The following is a 14,465-nucleotide window of genomic DNA, read 5'->3' as shown; positions in this document are numbered from 1 at the left end:
GCAGCCACCCCACCTCATCCTGCAGACGGCACAACTCGGCCCACAGGTTGGAGGCGGGGGGGAGCTGCGGCGGAGAGGAGGCTCCACGCGTTACCGAGGGGATGGGACCGGGACCTCCTCGTGGTGACCCGCGAAGGAGCCACTGGTCAGGGTGGCGGTCGCGTCTTGCTCCCCACCAATGCGAACGCGCCGCCCCGCCCCCCCGTGAACGCCATTGGCCAGCGCGCCGGGCCAGGAGCCAATGCTGCTGCGGCGTTTCAGGGTCAGCGGGAGGTGCCCCGCCCTCCTGTGACGCAGGCAGCTGGCGGCCGTGGAGGGACACCGCCGGGCGGAGCGGGGATGGAGGAGTACGCGCGCGAGCCGTGGTGAGCCTGGGGCGCGCGGCGGCCGTTGGCGGGTTCCATGTCGCGGCGGGGGGCGGGGGGAGCCTGGTTCTGCACCCAGCGCCAGGCCGCCCCACAGCGCGGGGCCGCCGCAGCCGGGCGGCCTCCTGAGGCAGGGCTCCCGCTGGCCCCGCCGCCCGGGAGACGCGAGGGGCGCTGGGTAGGGCGGTGCTAGCCGGCGTACGCTGTGCAGCTGCGCGCGTCACACCGCCTGCCGAGCCCGGCTTGTGCCGGCCGCCGCCGCCTCCTGCCCCGGCTACTCGGCGCTGCGCTGAGCCCGCCGTGGGGAGGGGGCGGGAAAGGGCCTGCCCTTGGGGGTTGCGCAAAGGGAGGCCGCAGTCCCGGTCACCGCACCCAGTGCGCGGAAGGGGTGTAGATAAATGGCATGTGGTGAAAGGAGCTCCTGGTTAGGCCCGGCCTGGGCCTGCCCCCCCCCCCCCAATATCCCAGGTGCGGTCCCTGAAGCAAGTCTCCTCCGCACTGGTCCCTTACCCGTTCCCTCCAGGTAACAGAGCCTGGGGATTACTTGGGGCCGAGGGTCGGGTGGTGGAAGCTGCAGGAGTCTCCCCTTCCCCTGCCTGCCTGTACTTGACTTTTCCATAGGTGGCAGGAACTGGAGGGGTGACAAAAGTGAGGCACAGAGGCCTGGGAACGTGGTCCAGTTGGGCAAAGCAGCTGGCCACTCCCATGGTCTTTGTGGTGAATGCAGGGTGAGGGGAGGTAACCCCGGTTGTCTCTTCCACCTGACCCTCAGCTAACCCTCCATCCTTCCCATCCCCAGCACAATTGGGATGGCCACTGCTGGGCCCCCCAGAATTTGGGGTCTGGGGTGGCTGTCCCAGTTTGTCGTGTGGACCAGCTGGAGGAGCTAAGGGAGACAAAGAGGTACATAAATGAAACTTTCCGGGACACTGTAGAATGGGCTCTCTTCCTGTCACACGGCCTCTGTGCTGGTGAGAAAGATGGAAGTTTCAGGAAGGAGAACATGCAACTGAAGCAAAAGGAAGGGATTCTGCAGTTGGGGCCTGCCTTCCAGAGGATGTGGTGGTATCCTTGTGCACTGAGAATCTCCCTCAAAGAGAGGGAATTCTAGTTATTAGAAAGAGACAAGTAATAGTTGTGGGGGATTTGATCTTTTAGCTGAGTATACAGTGATTGGGAGAAATGCATAGTGACTCGCCTGTCTGGTGCAAAGGTTGTGGATCTCTCAAGACACCTAGAGATGCTTCTGTGTAGTGCTGGGGAGGAGCTGATGATTTTGATACAAGTACTAGTGAAATAGGAGAAGGGTCCTGAAGGCCAGATTTAGGCTACTAGGCAAGAAATTGAAGTCCAGCACCTCTATGGTAGTATTCTCTGAAATTTGGACACAGACATCCATTCTTTCCCAAGAGGGGCCATCTGGTTTAAAATATCACTTTAAATATCTTTGCCCATTCACCCGATTATCTGAATTTTATGTTATCTGATCTTGCTTTGGTCACAATTAGATTGGATATGCAGAAGTTTGCTGTATGTAAATGTGTTGTTGATGGGGAGGTGAGTAAGCTAGATGTGACAGATATTGTAGTTGGCAGTCTTTTAACAAACAAAGGCCACATCTGCACGAGCCCCAAACTTCGAAATGGCCACGCAAATGGCCATTTCGAAGTTTACTAATGAAGCGCTGAAATGCATATTCAGCGCTTCATTAGCATGCGGGCGGCCGCGGCACTTCGAAATTGACACGCCTCGCCGCCGCGCAGCTCGTCCCGACGGGGCTCCTTTTCGAAAGGACCCCGCCTACTTCGAAGTCCCCTTATTCCCATCAGCTCATGGGAATAAGGGGACTTCGGAGTAGGCGGGGTCCTTTCGAAAAGGAGCCCCGTCGGGACGAGCTGCGCGGCGGCGAGGCGTGTCAATTTCGAAGTGCCGTGGCCGCCCGCATGCTAATGAAGCGCTGAATATGCATTTCAGCGCTTCATTAGTAAACTTCGAAATGGCCATTTGCGTGGCCATTTCGAAGTTTGGGGCTCGTGTAGACATGGCCAAGATGGCATTAATTTTGTACAGGAATTGCCAGAAAATCTTAGCATTTTGTAAAACAAAAAAAAGTAGTCAGGTAGCACTTTAAAGAGTAGCAAAATAATTTATTAGATGATGAGCTTTCATGGGGCAGACCCACTTCTTCAGACCTGGAAATAGTGCTGTAAATGAACTGGTACAACAAATATATAACAGAGATAGAAATGAAAACTGACAAATCAGCTAGGAAGGTGGGGGGAAAGGGTGGGGAGGAAAACTACTTATTCCATGTGTCTATTAAGTGACTTGCCTGAGATTACTAGAAGTATCCCGTGGTTTGAATCAAGATGGCAATTACCTGGGCCATTATAAGGACTCTTACATACTTTGCTTTATCTGACTCTTGACTTACCTGCCTCTCCTACCACCCCTCTGCTCTTCTGATTTGCCCACTTTAATTACACTTTTTCTGATTTGTCTACCTTGATAACAGTTTTTGGTTCTCTGTGCCTTAAATATTGAGTCTGTTCTGATATGGCTATGGTCGGAAGAAGTGGGTCTGTCCCACGAAAGCTCACCACCTAATAAATTTGTTAGTCTTTAAAGTGCTACTGGACTGCCTTTTTGGTTTGATAGAACATAGACTAACACAGCTATCTCACTGTTTCTATATAATGTGTAAGATAATTGTAAGTATTTTCGTAAGTATGTTTTGTGAGTATTTTTGGAGATCATAGGTAGATAAAGTTAATGTATAATTGAGAAGTAATGATAATTTTCATAATCATTAGCCTGGGTTTCAACTTTTTAATTTTTGGTTTGTTTTCCTCTTTAGCCCCTGGCGGATAGTGGATGACTGTGGAGGTGCCTTCACAATGGGAGCCATAGGTGGGGGCATCTTTCAAGCTATCAAAGGATTCAGGAATTCTCCAGTGGTGAGTAAAATAGTGGTTTTTTTTTTTTAATAGATCTTAGAATCATAGAGTTGGAAGAAACTTCAGGAGCTCGAGTCCAGCCCCCTGCTTGAAAGCAGGACTAATCCCAACTAAATCATCCCAGTTAAATAGTTTTTCCTAGTAGCCAACCTAGACCTCCCGGACCTCAAGACAACATAAGACAATTGCTCTTTGTTCTGTCATCTGTTACTACTAAGAACAGCCTTTGTCCATCCTCTTTGGAACCCCCTTCAGGTGCTAATTGAAGGATGCTATGAAACCCCTCCTTATTCTTCTCTTCTGTGGACTAAATAAGCCCAAGTCCCTCAGCCTCTTCTCATAAGTAATTTGTTTCAGCCCCCTAATCATTTTTGTCACCCTTTGCTGGACCCTCTCCAATGTGTCCACATCATTTCTGTAATGGGGCGCCCACAATTACATGCAATATTCTAGTTGCAGCCTCACCAATGTCCAGTAAAGGGGAATGCTGGCAGTGCTCCTAGTAATACAGCCTAATATCCCATTAGCCTCTCTGGTTGCAAGGGCACACTGTTGATTCATGTCCAGCTTCTTATCCACTGTAATCCTCAATCCTTTTCTGCAGAACTGCTGCTTATCCAGTCAGTTCCCAGCCTGTAGTGGCGCTTGGGATTCCTCCATCCTAAGTGTAGGACTCTGCATTCATCCTTGTTGAACCTCATCAGATTTCTTTTGGCCCAGTGCTCCAATTTGTCTAGGTCTCTCTAGACCCTATTCCTACCCTACAGTGTGTGAACCCCTGTTTTGCTGAGGGTGCAATCCAACCCCTCATCCAGGTCATTAATAAAGATGTTGAACAAATCGAACCCCAGAACCAACCCTTGTGGTTCTCTACTTCATACCATCCACCAACCAGATATAGAGCTGTTAATCACTACCTGTTGAGCCCAACAATCTAACCAGCTTTCTATCCACTTTATAGTCCATTTATCCAATCCATACTTTTTTAACTTTCTGGCAAGGATACTGTGGGAGACCTTATCAAAAGCTTTGCCAAAGTCAAGGTACTGTAAATTCTTTCATACTGGCAACCCCCGGTCTGGGAAGTTGCTGTATATTAAGATATTCTGGTTAATAGAGTGGCATACCTAGCATGTGTAACACTAAAAGTAAAACAAGGTTCGATATTAAGAAACAAACAAAAATGTATGCAAATTACTTTATTTACCAAAAGAAATATTGTACACTGTAACCTTATACTGTATTTATTTGTATTTACTCACTATACTGTATTTATGGAAAACGTAACTAAAATATACTTACAATTAAAATGTTATTTAAGAGTTCTGGATAATAGAATGCCTGATATAAGAGTTTACTGTGTATTACATCCACCACCATGGTGCAAATATGCTAAAGGTAGCCTTGTTTCCCCTTCCTTCCAACAGTGAAACATGTAGGAGTTTACCTAAGAGGTAAATAATAAAAATGAGGAAAATGAATTGTTTACAGAAGAGAAACAATGTCTGTAGGAGAAATAGTAGAATTGACTATAGAAAAAACTGCTTTAAAATGTACAAAGTAAAATCTGAAATATTGTCACCAATCCCTTTTGCAGTATAGCAATTTTAGGAGTTATAACAATAATATTTTCAGACAGACATGTAATAAGTTTCCCTTAAAGTAGGTTTCCTTAGCATTTATGGATGAAATCTGCTTTGTTCACTTGTGTACATAATGTTCTGTGGCAATTACCTATCAACAAGCTTCCATTCTCAATTTCATTGGTTCTCTGTACATATATTTTGTAAAGCATTTGGGGATCATTCAGGAGAAAAGGAACTTCAGTTGAACCTTAGGATTATGAATACCTGGGGAAGAGAGGTTTTGTAACTTGGGAAGAAAACTATGGTTGTTCTTTCAAAAGTTTAGAACTTAAAATTGACTTATATAGTTTTGAAACTCTACTATGTAGAAGAAAAATGCTGCTTTCTCTTTTTAGCAGTTTACATTTAACACAGCACTGTATTGCATTTGCTTTCTTGTCTCTGCTCCCTGATGGTATTCTTTTAATTCCAAATTAGGTGTGTGGTAAAATGATCAATTCATAACTCTATTTGCAATGCTGCAGTTCTACTGTATGTAAATGTAAGATACTATCATATCATGTTTATTTTTATGTGGTAGAAACATTATTTAGTCTCTTGGTTTAAAAAAGAGAGTGGTCCATCAATTAATTTTAAATTGTACCAGAAAATTATATAAAATCTAATTTGTGTAGTGTACAGGTGTTATAACTATAAATTAAATATTAACTGAAAATAAAAATGTTAGGAAGCACTGATAACTACAGGGATTGAAAACAATTCCACTTTATTGGTTAATGCAAAATACGGTCTGAAGTGGCTGTCTTTTAAATAAATTTCGGACAAAAACAGACTTATAATGAGAGAGCTTCTAGATGTTTAGGTATAATTATTACTGGGTCTGAAATGGTGAGACTAAATTAGCTGTAAAACTTAAATGTGTTTGTCATCTTTGGTCATTTTAGGGTGTAAATCACCGGCTGCGGGGAAGTTTGACAGCTATTAAGTCTAGATCACCACAATTGGGAGGTAATTACAATTCTATACACTCATTCTTAAGTTGTTGTTGTTGTGTATCCACTGTTCCCCCCCCCCCCCCCCCCCCCACACACATCCACCCCACTTTTAAAGAGAGAGTCATGGGAAATGAATAGCTCAGGAAGTTTTGAGTGAGGTTCAGAACTCTTCACCTCTAAGGACTAGACCTACAAGTACAGCTGACTGTAACTTGAGGCACCGACATCCAAAATTTAGACCCTCAAAACTCCCACCTGGATGCCATCCACCCCTTCCAATGCCTACATTTCTGCCACTAATATACGTATCCATGTAACTTCCCGTTCATACCTAAGCCCCAGTGGGATTTCCAAAGTAGGTGTTTTCGCACCTATTTTGCCTCCAGGCCCAACAATAGAATTCTAGGGCTGGAAGGCACCTCAGGAGATCATATAGTCCAGCCCCCAGCCTAAAGCAGGATGTGGTACTAGTGCTCAGAGGCCACTTTAGGGCAAGCCTACTGGACTGGGCCAGTGAGAAGGCAAGAGGGACTCTAGAGCCCAGTGATTAGGGAATTTCTCAAGTGTGTACGAAAGTGAGGTTCAAGTCCCTATTCCAGTGAATACTTAATTATTTAAGATGACCAGCTTTAACAGGAATGGGAACCCTGGATACTCCACAGCCTGGCAATACGGGCACTCGCTTGGGAAGTGAGAGACTGAATTTAAGTCCCCTCTTCTCTCTGACAGAGCAGGGACTTGAACCTTTCTTCCACCTCTTGAGTGGATACATAGACCTCAGAACAATAGGGAATGTGGGGATAGCTGCTGCAACCTTCTCTTCCTCCAACTTTTTGCTGGAAAGGATTGATGTTGCTTAGGTGCCTAACTCGAGGAGAGGATTCATGGCTGCAAATACTTCCTTCTTGTCTGTAGTTGCCTTCTTGTCTTGTCCATTTATGCCATGCTTTTTCTTGCCATTCATTAATGACTGGGAAATGGAGTGGAGAGAGTGCTTAAAAATTTGTGTATAACTTCTAGCTGCGAGGGGTTGCTAGCACTTTGGAAAATATTATAATTCAAAATTTCCTTGATAAATTGGAGAATTGTTCTGAAATCAAAAAGGTGAAATTCAACAAAATGAGAAATAACTGACTGGGTGGTAATGCTACTGAAAAGGATCTGAAGGCTACAGTCCATCATAAATTGAATACAAGTCACCAATGAGATGCAGTTGTGAAGTTGTTATTCAGGCTGAACCTCTCTAATCCGGATCTCTCTCATCTGGCAGCGTGTAATCCAGCATGATTTTAGTTAGCTAGATGATCACTTATCACGGGTGTGGCCCAGTTTCCTGTGGTCCTGTAAAGTGTGTTTACAGGCATCATTCCTGACTATGTTCTATTGCTGTTTATTTAGTTGTAATTTACCCCAAAATGTCTTCTAAGAGCCCAGTAAGCAGTGGAAGTGTTGTAATGTGCTAGACAATGTCAACCTCCTGTGATCCAGCAAATTTTCTCATTTGGCACAGTCAGGTCCTGCAGGTGCCAGACTGAAGAGGTTCTACCTGTAGTATGTATTAAGAGGAGAGTTGTATGTAAGACACAGGAGGTAATTGTCCTATTCTGTTTAACACTGGTGAGGCCTCACCTGGAAAGCTAGTTCTGGTCACCACACTTTAAAGATATGGGTAAATTAGAGTGTGTCCAAAAGGAGAGCCACAACAGTAAGAGAGTTAGAAAACTGGACTTGTGAAGTATATTTGGTCTTGAGGAAAGAAGACTGAGAGGGAACTGTACGTCTTCACATATGTTGTCATAAAGAAAATAGTGATCCCTTCTTAGTGGCCACTGAAGGTAGGACAAGAAGATCTTAGTCTGCAGCAGTGGAGAATTAGTTACATATTAGGAACAACTTTGTAACTTGAAGGCTAGCTAAGCACTGGGCCAGGCTTCCAATGGAGGTTGTGGAATACCCATCCCTGGAAGTTTGAAAAACAGATTAGACAAACCCCTGTCTGGCATGATTTAGGTTTACTTGGTTCTGCTTCATCTTGGGAGGCTTTAGTAGATGACCTCTGAGGACAGGACAAGAAGCAGTGGTCTTAAATTGTAGCTAGGTCAGTTTAGATTGGACATGAAGAAACATTTCTTGCTTATCAGAATGGCTAAACAATTAAATAAATGTTCTAGGGGGTTTTGGAATCTGTCACTGAAGATGATTAAGAGCAAGTTAGATCTGTCTGGGATAGTCCAGATAATGCTTAACTCAACCTTGAGTGCATAGGACTAGACTAGAAGACCTTTTAAGATTCCTTCCAGTCCTACACTGCTGTAGTGGTTCCATTGGTAGAAAAAGCAAAACTTGTTAAATTATAGTTAAATGCTAAAGTTTCTCTGATTGTTAAACCAACGTTAGTAAGATGGAAACTGCTTTACAATTACTGATATTTGGGAGGTTGTTTTTTGTGCAACACAAAACAGTGAATATTATCACCCACTTCATTGGGTGAGTAAGACTAGTTCCTGAATTTATGTAATCTTTAATCTAATTTTTGTGAATTTGGTTGTATTTATATAATGTGGCCAGAATGTGTGCCTCAGTGTGCTTTATTTTTTTCCCCAAAACAGGTAGCTTTGCAGTATGGGGTGGTTTGTTTTCCATGATTGACTGTAGTATGGTGAAAATGAGGGGTAAAGAAGATCCATGGAACTCAATCACAAGTGGTGCCTTAACTGGAGCCATATTAGCCTCTAGAAGTAAGGAACTGCATTCTGGGGATAATGGGTATTGAAAATCCTTTATATTTGAAATTATAAATCCAAATTATTGCCTGTCAAGACATTTTAGTGATAATCTGATAATTGGAAATCTTTTATGAACTTTGCAATACCATTGGTTCAGAAAGAAATATTGAACATTTTATCTCTTGCCCCCCCATGTGTTGCCATTGTCTTGACTGTTCGATCAATAGTAGCATAACACATTCAGAATTTCCAGATCTAAAGAAGTGGGTGTGTCCCATGAAAGCTCATCGCCCAACAAATAATTGTTGTTAGTCTTTAAAGTACTACAAGGTTGCTTTTTTGTTTTGTGAAGATACAGACTAACACAGCTACCTCTCCATGACATTCAGAATGGTTATTTTAAAGATCTTTTTAACATGGCGGATTAGAGTTTACTTTTAAAATTGCATTTTACTATTTAGGCCCAATGGAGGAAGAATTCTCAAAAGTCTTAATGCTCTCCTGAATAGTTCTATGTGTGAAAATTGAAAGTAAAGCAGTTATACCTTCTCAACGATGTTCTGTTGTGTGCTAACATTGACAAAACTTTATAGTTCAAAGGGATTTTTGTGGCTATTGAAGATCTAATTTTTGTGGATGATATTAAGCATAGGCAGTATTATGGTACAGATAGTAAGTCTACATACATTTTTTTCAATAAATACTAATATTCTATGTAATCTACTATTAATGGTAAAGATAATCTTTAATCCAGATAATAGTTGAGTTAAATATGTCCACGAATGCCAATTTGGACAGCCATCTGTTAATTGCAGCATCGAATCTGGAGACTAGACACTTTCATGAAAAGGGATGGACTTAAACGCATGCTTGAGTTTTTTAATTAGCTACTGACGATACTATGAAGAAGCATTGTATAGTGATTAAAGCACAGAAGTAGGAGTCAAGATCTGCTGATTATAAAATTTGAGCAAAATACTCTCTGCTTTCATTTCTCCGTATGTAAAATGAGGATAACATTATAGCACCTTGCACAATAGAATCCTTGTCTGTGACTAATGTCTCTAGACAGTACTGCAATGCCATTAATAGTACATAATGAACTAGGGCATTGTGAGGTGTTTTTAAACTATTCAGATGGAAGGTACTAGAGAAGACAAAGTGAAATGACAGTACTTTTCAACTGCACCAATATTATCTTGTTCCACCATAGAAAAGTATGTGTGGTAATTATATGTTTATTTGTAATGTTTATGACTGGCAAGTCTACTTTACAGTCTGATCACTGGATTGGTGGTACTTGTATTAAAGTGATGTATAACTTGTCAATCCTGTACAAAACAGGGTTTTGAAAAGCAATTTGTTTTGTATTCTGACATTTTTAGATGGACCAGTTGCCATGGTTGGGTCAGCTGCTATGGGAGGAATACTTCTAGCTTTAATTGAAGGAGCTGGTATCCTGTTAACAAGATTTGCCTCTACACAATTTCCAAATGGTACATGTTCTACACTTTAAGTTACAGTACCTTTTAAAATGTTTATAATGCTCTCAAAATACAAGTATTCAGTTGTAACAGTTGATGGGAAATGAAATGGCCTAATTCCTTTTTCAAGTACTGAAATATTAGGAAAGTGAAATTTAATTTTCTAGGATATGTTTAGGATTGTTTTTCTTAATTTGTCTATATTTTTAAAAAGTCACATAAGTATTATAGGAATTAATTTGTCTTTTATTACGTTCCTTCCCACAACTTTATCACATTTGTACTTTTTTGTCCCCTCATCTGCCCCCTTAATTCTCACATGGACAAGTCAGCAGAACAGATCTCAGTACATACAGACATCTGTGACAAAATTTACTTGAGTGATTTTTCACCTCCACATAATAGTCTCTTCTGTGATGCAATTGGTCAGTTTCATCAGGTCCCTGAATAAATAACAGAATAACTGAATAAATAAGAAATGGAGATTAGTGTTGTCGGCAATAATACAATGTGGCGATGCCTTAGAACAATCCCTGTATTTGGTTGTTATATGGCATACCTAAACCAAGAGCAGGAATAAAAAAAAAATCTGTTTTTTCCAAATGTTATATGTGGGATGGAGAGTGGAGAAATATCCAAGCTCAGGAGGGAGTAAACAGGATTTTGGAAGAATTCAGAATTTTTTCAGCGGACAGTATGGAGGTTCAGAAACATGATCAGCTTTGAGGGTTTGAAGGTACAATTATAGTGTTCAACTCTAGAAGGGGTGTATATCAGATCTGGGGCTCCAAAGGGAGGAGAAGAGATCAGGCATTAATTCAGAGCGTGTAAAATGCAGCAACCCTATGTTGCTTGTTCTCCTCTTTGTGCATTTCCTCTGAGCGCTCTGTCCTCTAATGAGGCAGCGTAAGGTAGCTGCCCAGATTTTTTCCAGAATGTATTGAGGTAAATAGATGACAGTGTGATAGCTGGTGTGTGGATGTAGATGTAGATGTGTTTGTAACTAAGTCACAGGTACCTTTCCCCGCTTGGGTGTAATAACAGTTGTACATGCAGGGTACACTGGATCTCAGTAACGGTCTATAAAACAAAATTGCTCCAGTTTATTGTTATAGTTGTGGGGGAAAAAGGGAGCACAGACTATGAAGTCAGTGTTGCATAGATAAGTACTTGGAAAAATCATGGATTTTTTTTTTAAATCATGGCAGCATCATGGATAAATGTTTGTACTTTATGTGATGAGAGTGCCAGCCAAAAGATTTTTTCCCAATAACAGGGAGACAGAAGCAAGTGACCCTCTTCCACCTACCTGCTGAGGCCTCAGTTGCTCCTAGGGAGTTACCAGGTCATTCCCATCCTGATCTGGCCCTGGGGAGTAAGGAAAGGGGGCAGATCAGAGAGTGAGGGTGTTTCACAATATGGTGCTGTCCAGCCCTGCCTGTCCTGAGGCAGGATCTGGGAGCCAGCTTGCCTTGCTGTCAGCTCTGGCCCAGGCTACTTTCTAGCTGGTGTGGAGAAATATCACTGGAAACGTGGTGATTAGGAGCCACAGAAAGAGAGCCTTGGGAGACACTGCAGCACCAACTGGTAAAGAGTAAGACTGGAATCCATCCCTGCATCCCAGTTCTGCAGTCTGGGGGGTCAGTCCTCTTGCACACCTAAGTTTGTTCTAAGTGGCACTAGCACTGGCTACTGTTGGTGGATGGTTCATGCACACTGTCTGCCCTGGACTTGCTGGGACCCACTGTGGGATGGGCCAGGCTGAAGGTCCTAATTATTGCATTATCAGTCACCCCTCTGTCTGCCGATTGAATAGGAGGCAGATGCAGTATCCTGGCTGAATCTCTGGCTTGGTCTGGACTGAACCATGCATATGATGTAGTGAGGCTGCCTCTGCGATTCCCTGGGATAAGAGTGGCCTATCACCTCTTTGTCCTCCTCCAGCATGGGGCTGGCCTGCTAACCCACAATAAACAGCTGCAGCCTCAGCAGGGAGGGGCTAACTTCATGATATCCATGTAGTCTGTGAAATCACAGTCCCTTAGGTATATTATATTAAATAGGCCACTAATTCCTGCTGAATCAATATTTCAGTTTACGTTCAGTGGCATTATTCATATTCAGTGGCAGTTGTTAGTGACTCCAAATTACCTGGTTTTTCTCTTTGATCTGGAATTGTTTTGTAAATCACGGGGAAGTTGTCAGTGAAGGAGTGCCAGCTGTTTTTTTACAGTATTAAGAACCTGTCCAGTGCATCTAGTCATCAGACCCAAGTCCTAGGAATCAGGGCTCCCTGGTAGTAGTCATTCAGCTCCTCTGGCTGACTAATATTGGGTGAAGTGCCTAACTCACATTGAAAGTCAAGCTCCTAAATCATTTGGTAATTCTGAACATCTTTCATCTTTGTGTCACAAGTCCCTTTTCTGCAAATTGGGGATAAAAACACTTAATCTCCCCGTGTAGGGAGGCTTTATTTGTTAGTGGGTAAAGCTCTTTGATTTCACTGAGTGGAAGAGACTGTGTTCATGGAAAGCCTTCTTTATTCTTGGTCCTGCTAATCCAGAAAGGATTTATATAAACAGATACTTTGAAAGTGTATTTTAGTACTCCTGTCATGGATTACTGTTCTACTGATCTTTCTTTTGCCTTTATTTTCTTCCAATTTACAGGCCCTCAGTTTTCAGATGATCCTTCCCAGTTGCAGGCCTCCCCATTTGGAGATTACAGGCAATATCAATGATTACATTCAACTGTTTCATATTGTACATGTGAGCTGTACTTTCCAAAATCTGGAAGACCAGGAAGTAGCATGTTTTAAAACTTTACATTGGAAATGGATGGTAGACCTCTTTTGTGCAAATTATGGCAAGAGGACACTTAGCACTTTTTCACTGTAAAGATACAGAGAACTTACAGAAGATCATAAATATATTTATTCATTATAGGATTCCATTGTTGTACAGTTGATATGTCTGATATAGCACATTATTGCTTAAGATGACAACCAAACAGAATGCTCTAATACTTTGGCTATGGAAAGGAATGAATTTCCTTGCAAACTTCTCTGGAGTCTTATATTAACCATTACTATTGCAATTTATCATAATCAATATCACATATTGGTCACAATACTGAGCATTTCAGTTTATTTTAAGAAAATTCATTCATCTACATGAGTTCCAGTCAACACTTCTGAGGTGAATATTGGGGAGTATGTTGTTTATTGAGCCAACGAAAAGTAATGTTTTTATAACTATCCTTTGTGCTGCATGAAGTATTTCTTGACACGCAAATTAAATACCAATTTTAAGTAAAATGTCTTGCTTATAAAAGGTCTCTGTTCCCCCTGAAACCTCACTCTAGGGCATGGGTGTCCAACCTTTTAGCTTGCCTCGGCCGCATTGAGTGAAGATAGTCTTGGGCCGCGTACAAAATATATAATATAGTTAATGTATATAAATCACATAATAATGTTAAAAGTGTACGAGCTTGTGGGGCCGCATTACTAGCTGTCCACGGCCGCAGGTTGGACACACTTGCTCTAGGGTATGGCGAGACTACAGCCCTTTTCTGGGACATTGGAGATGTCCTGGAAAAGGTCTGCCATGTCCAAGAACACTTCTGGAAAAGCAGATCTGTTCTGTTGCCATCCCTGTAAACCTCATTCTGTGAGGAAGAAGGGGTGGCCTGACAAGAGGAAGATTTCAGAAACACCCCTCCTGAAAGAAAAACGACTTTTCTCCGTAGTCTAGCCACAGCCTCAGTGTTACTAGAAGGAAAGTCCTGTATTGATGAGTTTTGTTTGCATTCGTAAAAAGTTGTTGATTCCTCAGATGCAGTTGGAAAGAAGATATTTTTCTTGTTTTTGAACATAGGAACTAAAGCAGAACTTCACTGATTTGCATATTTTATAATGCACAGAAATGTTTGCCTTACTCCATTGCTCAAGGACGCAATAGATGTGTGTTACAGGATGAGACCTCAGACCTTTTATTTTTACAAAACCATTTTACCATACTAGTATATGGGTAGCACAATAATGAAAATGACACCATATCTGTATGTTGGGGGGATGAGAGGCTCACTTTTTGTGATGCAATATTCTCATTTTTTGAAACTTTAGTTACTGTTCAAAATATAGTAGCATGCACACTGGGTTTCTTCCTGTCATTAGTAGGAATTAGGTTTGGCTGTTGCTTACAGCTCATTTGAACAAGCAAATGAAATACATGGTATCCATAATGCATATATCTATCTTCTCTGTTTGAAATGGGTCATTTAAAAGGATTGGAACAAATGCTATATTCCGTTAGGCACAATGTGTTGTCAGCCATATCGTCTTTGTGGCTTGG

General features: G+C 42.3%; 1 protein-coding gene across 2 annotated transcripts; it reads left to right on the top strand.

The window, feature by feature from the left end:
* The first annotated feature begins 289 nt into the window (after window positions 1–289).
* TIMM17A (translocase of inner mitochondrial membrane 17A) lies at window positions 290–14,432 on the top strand. 2 transcript variants are annotated; one of them, XM_074977741.1, is made up of 6 exons: window positions 290–365; window positions 3,223–3,322; window positions 5,853–5,916; window positions 8,513–8,641; window positions 10,015–10,125; window positions 12,783–14,432. In XM_074977741.1, the coding sequence occupies exons 1-6, from the start codon at window positions 340–342 to the stop codon at window positions 12,851–12,853; spliced, it is 501 nt and encodes a 166-aa protein (XP_074833842.1). In that variant the 5' UTR covers window positions 290–339; the 3' UTR covers window positions 12,854–14,432. The 2 variants fall into 2 exon arrangements, with proteins under 2 accessions (XP_074833842.1, XP_074833841.1); XM_074977740.1 differs by lacking the exon at window positions 290–365 and adding an exon at window positions 590–888.
* Window positions 14,433–14,465: the final 33 nt, after the last annotated feature.

The sequence above is a fragment of the Carettochelys insculpta genome, chromosome 26 (assembly GCF_033958435.1).
Source record: "Carettochelys insculpta isolate YL-2023 chromosome 26, ASM3395843v1, whole genome shotgun sequence".
Lineage (NCBI taxonomy): Eukaryota > Metazoa > Chordata > Testudines > Carettochelyidae > Carettochelys > Carettochelys insculpta.
The sequence above is the reverse complement of the archived record's forward strand: the minus strand, read 5'-3'. Positions and strand labels throughout refer to the sequence as shown.

Excerpts from the sequence above, each read along its gene's own strand:
- TIMM17A (XM_074977740.1), top strand. The coding sequence starts at position 764 with ATGGCATGTGGTGAAAGGAGCTCCTGGTTAGGCCCGGCCTGGGCCTGC. Across the intron at positions 8,642-10,014 it reads AGCCATATTAGCCTCTAGAA|ATGGACCAGTTGCCATGGTT; the intron begins GTAAGGAACTGC and ends TGACATTTTTAG. Across the intron at positions 10,126-12,782 it reads CTCTACACAATTTCCAAATG|GCCCTCAGTTTTCAGATGAT; the intron begins GTACATGTTCTA and ends TCCAATTTACAG.